Below are 6,912 nucleotides of genomic sequence, written 5' to 3' on the forward strand. Positions count from 1 at the left end.
AGCTTTATTTGAATTGTTTATTGAACCTAAAGAGATAAAACAGATATAAGGAGATAATGCAATATAATAAAAACTGAAAGGAAAATAAAATTTCTCAGTTTAAAACATTTTAAAATAAAGTGTTAAACAATAGACAGTGCAGGATTTAAATGTTTTTATATTTTGATCTTGTTATAGTGAAAATAAAAATATTTTTTATTTCTAAATATTAAGTGCATTTTGCTTGTGGTACCTTAAAGCATATGCCATTTTTTAAAATTAATGTATGTTACAATTTCATAATGAACTTATTCTAGAATATTATTGTGACATCAAATCAGTGATTGTTTACCCCTGATAAATGAATGTGTTGACACCTAAACCACTGTTTAAATAACAAAGTTAAGTTTTTGACTCTGCTTCTGATTTTATTTAAATTTGTGATATGATCTCAAAATTACTTTGACTCATGACATTCCAAAGAAGAGTGTCCTTTCCTTTACAATTTATTTCATGAGGGGTAGATTGTTATTTACCCCTGATAAAGGAATGTTCACTTTTTAAAAGCATTCAGACTACTGGGTCACTTTACTGATGCTTAGATTATTGTAGCTCCTAAGTTTGACTGTGATAAAGCTGTCAAATAAAAAAAAACAACAATTTTTATTGCAGGACCTTGTGAAAAGCCATCTGATGTTTGCTGTGAGAGAAGAAGTAGATGTGCTGAAGGAAAAGATTGGAGAACTTCTGGAAAGGATATCACAGTTGGAGTACGAAAATGGAATATTGAGATCTAATGCTTCCCAAGAAACACTGAACAAAATCTCCCAACCTGCTTGTCAAATGGCTTCTCAACATCCACCAGGATCTACAATGGGGGCACCTTCCCACCAACAGGCTTCACTGCCAGGACATCCTCAGCACCAAAATTCTTCCACGTAACCCTTGCTGAAGCATGGGCAGAGAAAGTTCCTGATTGTAAATAGTAATATGTATGTGTACAGTAAAACTAATTAAGATGTATGGTTGAAGAGGAAGTAGTAGTGAAATAAAATGGTATGTGTGAGATAGGTATAGTCAGAAGAATAAAGTTTAACCTGAAAGGAAAAGCTAGATGCTGTAGTGAACCAGCCCAAAAACTACATTTGTTCTTTTAGAAGTCAGATCAGAGTTGAGTGTTGTTAGAAGTACATCCCAAGCCTGTCCAGAAACTGCAGAGTTATTTCAGAAGTCAGATCACATTCACTTGTGTGATATTGGGAGTATGCCTTAGGTCTGTCAGAAGACACACAAATCCTTTCAGGACTAGATCACAGTCGATTTATATTAGAAATGTGCCCAAAACCTGTCCAGAAACCACATAGCTTCTGTCTGGAATTAGATCACAACTGACTATGTGTTATTGGGAATATGCTCTAGGTCTGTTAGAAACCACACAAGTTTGTTCAGAAGTAGATCACAGTTGAGTGTATGTTACTGGAAGAATGCCCAGATCCTCTCAAGGAACCATTTAGGTTTTGTTAGAAATCAGATCACAGTTGACTTTGTGTTATTGGGATTTTCCCTAGATCACACAAATTCTTTGAGAAGCAGATTGATTGCGTAGTACCAGAACTATGCCTCAAAGCTGTCCAGAAACCACATAGGTTCTTTCAGAAGTGAAATTACAGAAAATGAAATTTTTTTTTTTTGTTTTGTTTACAAACTACATGTGGTTCTCTCAAGTTATATACCTCCTCATGACTTAGTTAACTTTGAACCTGCTTTTCTAATTTTTTTGTAACTTTAATCCTTAGTTAGATAAACCAGATCCTTTGCATATTGCCACAGAAACCAAGCTCTCTCTCAACAAAATCTCTACACTGCTTTTGAATATGTAAACAGACTCTTCTTTGTAGTGGAACAGTGTAAAATACCTGTTATCTTAAGAATCTTCAAGTTAGAAATAATTAAGTTACTCTAGATTATTATGCCAATATTTCACTGTGTAGTTTGTCTGTGTGATACACTTTGGGTCATTTTCAAATTCAGCCTGTCAATGTGAATTCTCAACACAGTATATAAACTTATTCAGTGCCACAAATCATGTGAAACACCAATTTTCTGAATGCCATTGTTCAACTATGCTGTTTTTTTCTTTCATTTTGTTTTTAATTAGACGGGTTTTTAACTTTTCAATGATAATAGATGTTGCCTGGATGTCCAGCTTAACTTACAATGTTTATCTGCCTTATAAATCTTTACTGCTTTTTCTCTTTCCAGATGAAATAGGAAAGAAAAAAATCTATCACTGTTTTTTTGTGTATGTGTCATTTACATAATCAACACCTTGAATAGAAATAATAGTTTAGTGTTTGTATAGTGGTCAGTTAAATCAAAATGACCTAAATACTATATCATAACAAGTAACCTGTAAGCAGTGTTATTATGCACACAATAACATACTCTGTGCAGATGAATGTAAAAGTAAACATAGTATTTTGTAGAATGTTTGGCTTAACCAGTGTTCTACAGTGTTGGTAGCTATGCTGTTTTATCTTCAGCAGTAATCACTGTGTTTATGTGTATGGTGTATTCATTTTTTGATATGACTGTTAACATGGTAATTTGTTACTGCATGAAAGATAATTTCTTTAGAATGAGTTATAATTATTTTGAAAGATGTAAAAAAAAAAGAATACTGGCATGAACAGTCATCTATCAGCAGCTAATTTTTAAAATTATCTAGAATATCGGTGTTTTCTGGCCACAGCTAATTTCGGTTTAAAATCTGGCAAGAAAATTAGTTTTTAGCATAAGCTGTCACCTGACAGCAGCTAATCCCAGTTGTGAATTTGTCAAGAAAGCTAGTATTTAACATTGGGTGTTACTTAGCATCTTCTATTAACTGTATATAAATATTAGTTTCAGGGTTCTAATGATGTTAACATGAAATGTCTTTTGGAAATTATAACTCTCTCAAGAAAGCACTAGCCTGATTAAAATATTAGAATATCAGTGTTGGTGTGAACTGTTATCTATTATCAGTGAAATTGTTAAAATTCTAGAACCTGAAAGATTGAAGAAAAGTTTCAAAACTATTTTACTATGTATACAGTTCTATAAAATTAATGAGAAAAAGTTAGGTTCTTTAATGTCAGATGAGATTACATTTTATAAAAACAAAATAAATTGTGCTTAGTTGATCTATTCTCATATGACACTTGTTTACAAAAGTTGATGTTTGAGGCTAGGTTACTCATGAACCTAAAAGTCTTCCCTATTAGAAAACACAGAAAAATGCTTTTTTTTTATGTAGAACTTCTTTAGTACATGGAACAAATAAAGAATGTATGCATTTCATCTTTCAAATGAAAAGTGACATACAGGGCATTTAGTCCTTGATTTTTGTAAAAATATTTTGAATAATTGGCCTTAAAAGAAGTAAAATTATTAGTAATTATTACTTTTATCCATCCTCCCAGTTTGTCAAGATTCATTCTTTATTTTCCAGTTCTTTCATTACTAGTAGTATTTTTCGTCAAGCTGCATAAACCAGTTACTTTAGAACATGTGATCAGTGAAAGAATGTTGTAATTTCGGATGTATTTTATTCACAAGTATTGTTAGGTTCAAACTTGCAGAATACATATGGTAAAACTGCAAATGTCATTATTTCTGGAAGAATGTGAATAATATACTTGTTGTGTTACAAACAGTTTTGCAAAGCTTACTTTTAAATTCAGATAAAAAGAATAAATTAATCTAACTTTTTTTTAATTGTGATCAACATTGTAGTTTAAAAACAAACATTATTTTGTAACACCGGCATTTTATAACCTATAATTATAAACTTTTAGTGGGTGTTATTCAAGGCAAATTTTATGATAATGAGATTCATAACATTTTTGTTCAAGGAAATGTAATGATAATTTGTAAAATTAAATTCCTGTTAGTAAAATTGGAATGCTGAGGATGGTAAATAGTTCATTGTCAATTAATTTACTCATTTTTGAAATCGGGTTTTAACTGAATCGTTGGACTATAAACAGTGCAACTTGGTTTGAATCCGAAAAGTATAGTTTGCAATTTTCTCCTTGTTTAAATTAATTTTGAATCATAAAAACTTGGTACATATTGTTAACATATAAAGGTTAGCATATTTTGGTCGTGTGTGTGGGCTACATCAAGCTGAAATATACAGAAATGTGAATTGATCTGTTAAGTGTTGTTGACAAGGATTAATTCTCAGAAATCTAAAGTTCTTGTGGATTGATACTCTTGTAGTTCTGTATCAGGCAATGGACATCTTTCCTGTATAACATAGCTCTATGTATACATTTAGACAAATATACTAGTTGTTACATAACTAGGGCATAAATTATTAACATTTAAAATCAGTAATAGGTTTTAAAACTGAGGTTTAAATTGTAATAATGCTTTATATGAAAAAACATATAAAATATTGGTGGAAGATTGTATTTCCATATAATGATTGCTTTTATCATAGATTAAATATCTGCCTTACTTTGTTATCATGCATGATGTGTAGTAAGTTGTTGTCTTCAACATTTTATCTCCTAAAATGCTCATGAAATGGAAGTTAATGCTTGCTTGTGATATAGAATGTGGTGTGGAATCATCTAGTAAAAATTGTAAAGGTTGTTAAAACCTAGGGTTGCTGGTGTTAAATGTGAAATTTTGTCTTTCATCATTTAACCTAGTAGATAGACATTTGCTGCTTCATAATACCTATTACTTACTGTAAATAGCCTTATATATATGATAAATAAATTTCTGAAGCTTGCTGTATTTCTTTTCTATTATTGCTGCTTCTTACAGGGAGTCTGAACAATTCACTAAATATTGATTTTGTACCAATAGTGATGCTTTAATAAATAAAATTAAATACAAACCAGGATGATGAAGATGATAATCCCTAGAAGTGAACAACATTAAAGATTTGTATGAAAGAATTTGGGATTTTGATCACAAACCAAAGTATTTGGGATTTTACTTGTTCATGGCGTTGAATACAAATAATATGTATGATTGTGTTTAATTTATGGTATTCAGCACAAATCAAGATTTCTGAAATATTGAATCTGTGGTACTGAAAACAAACTGGATCTCTAGGATTATACTAGTACATCTGTGTGATTTAACAGGATATATTCATGATTATACTTGATATGTGGCATTGAACCAAATTATAGAATGTCTGGGATCATGCTATTTGTATATGCAACAAAACTACAATATCACATTCAGTTTGGACTGAAACATACTCAGGTTATTGAAAGTTGCATCTTTGTGGAATTACAAAAATGCTACCAGACAATGTTTTTAATAAGCATATTTTCAGGATTTTCCAAAGAATATATAAGTGAGGATAAGTAAAACATTTTACCTCAAAATCTTGTAAGTTTCATCAAAATTAAAGTTTGGTTCCTTTTACTTGTATGTGAAGGGAGGAAGTGAGATAAATTTATAATTTGTATTCATGTAATAGGTTTAAAGTTTTTGTTTAGAAATATAAGCTCTAAAAATTTCATTTTACAAGCAGCAAAAAGTTGTATTTCTTAATCTTGTAAATGAAGACATTCTAATCCAGCAAATAATGACATTTCATAAAACTTGATTGATTCATAGTAAGGACAGACAGACAGACAGACAGAGGAAACTGTAAAGCAAAATAACCCAGTAACAGTTTCAATTTTTAATATTAACTTCCAAACACAGCATGCTAGCTATTAAAAACAAAATTAAAAATCAACCTGAAGGTGAGTATAGCTAATTAAATATACTTTTCTTACTTGTAAAGGTTAGAATGCATTGTTTCATCAGTTGGGTACCCTCGCTGTTAGCAATATTTTTAGCTGTAAACCCAATAATATATTCCATGAGGTTTGGCCAGTTTAGGAGATTTAGATTAGTCCTAAATTCCTATGCTAAGCTGCAAATGCAAAAAAATTTATAACACTAAGCATATCGTACATTCTAACAAAAAAAAAGTAATGAAATATTAACAAATGTCTTTTTGTTGTTGTTTTTGTTTATATAAAAAGAACCGAAAAATGGGAGTGATGTATTTTCATACATGTTACAATGATAGAATTAAGTTTGAAATATCATTTTTTTTGCCCAGAGATTTACTTGATGTCTAAGACAAATTAAAAAAAATCACTTTGTCAGCAGATTATCTATGATGTAGTTGAATATGCATTTTGTTGTTGTTGTTGCAGAAACTCATTAATAAAAGATCTTCAGGCATTGCCTGTTGAAACTATCAAATTAATTATTAACTTTTGAAATGAACCTGAGGATTAGTAACTTTTTGTAACAGAACATGTTTGACTTAAAATGAGGTAATCCAAAGACATAAGGCTAATCACACTTTGTAATAGTTATTTACATATGCTAATGCCATGGGGTGTGGCTGTAGGTGCAAGGCTTTGTTTTATAATTGGGTGAATTCCCAACCATTTGATGTACAATACTACAATGGGTAGTAGTAGCTGAAGGAAGATGACAGCCTTTTTTTTAAATTTCAAAGGATATGCCTATAGGAAGATTGTTAAAGATGTGGAAATTAAAGTATACAAAAACACATCAAAGAAGGGAACCTTTAAGAAAGTAGGAAAACTTGCATAGCAGATATTTGGGACAATAAAAGTCTCTGAGACCATGCTTTAAGCCAACATGAAGAGAACTTTCCTCCACAAAGCAAAAGATATGGTCATAAGAAAGAATCCTCCATTTCAAAATGCCATTGAAAATAATCTGGGTATCTCTCTTGGAACTGTTAGTAAGATAATAAAGATCTAAAGTTGAGGTAAGTTTACAAGATTCCAGCCACACCTAAGATAAACAGTTGTTTTCCCAAGAAAGATGGCTCCAGTCACAATAGTTCCATTCAACCGCATACATTTCAAGTCTCCTGATACAGCTCCA

At 30.9% G+C, this 6,912-nt stretch overlaps 1 protein-coding gene across 3 annotated transcripts in view; it reads left to right on the forward strand.

The window, feature by feature from the left end:
• LOC106465572 (protein bunched, class 1/class 3/D/E isoforms-like) overlaps window positions 1-5,962 on the forward strand; it is a 40,843-nt gene extending 34,881 nt beyond the window's left edge. For all 3 annotated transcript variants that reach the window (XR_002612016.1, XR_002612017.1, XM_013925799.2), the window contains exon 3: window positions 652-5,962. Coding sequence is in view for 1 of the 3 variants with exons in the window: in XM_013925799.2 (XP_013781253.1) it covers window positions 652-921 (270 nt within the window). In the remaining 2 variants the exon portion in view is untranslated. The remainder of the gene's footprint in view (window positions 1-651) is intronic.
• Window positions 5,963-6,912: the final 950 nt, after the last annotated feature.

This window comes from Limulus polyphemus, unplaced genomic scaffold (genome assembly GCF_000517525.1).
Source record: "Limulus polyphemus unplaced genomic scaffold, Limulus_polyphemus-2.1.2 Scaffold1985, whole genome shotgun sequence".
Lineage (NCBI taxonomy): Eukaryota > Metazoa > Arthropoda > Merostomata > Xiphosura > Limulidae > Limulus > Limulus polyphemus.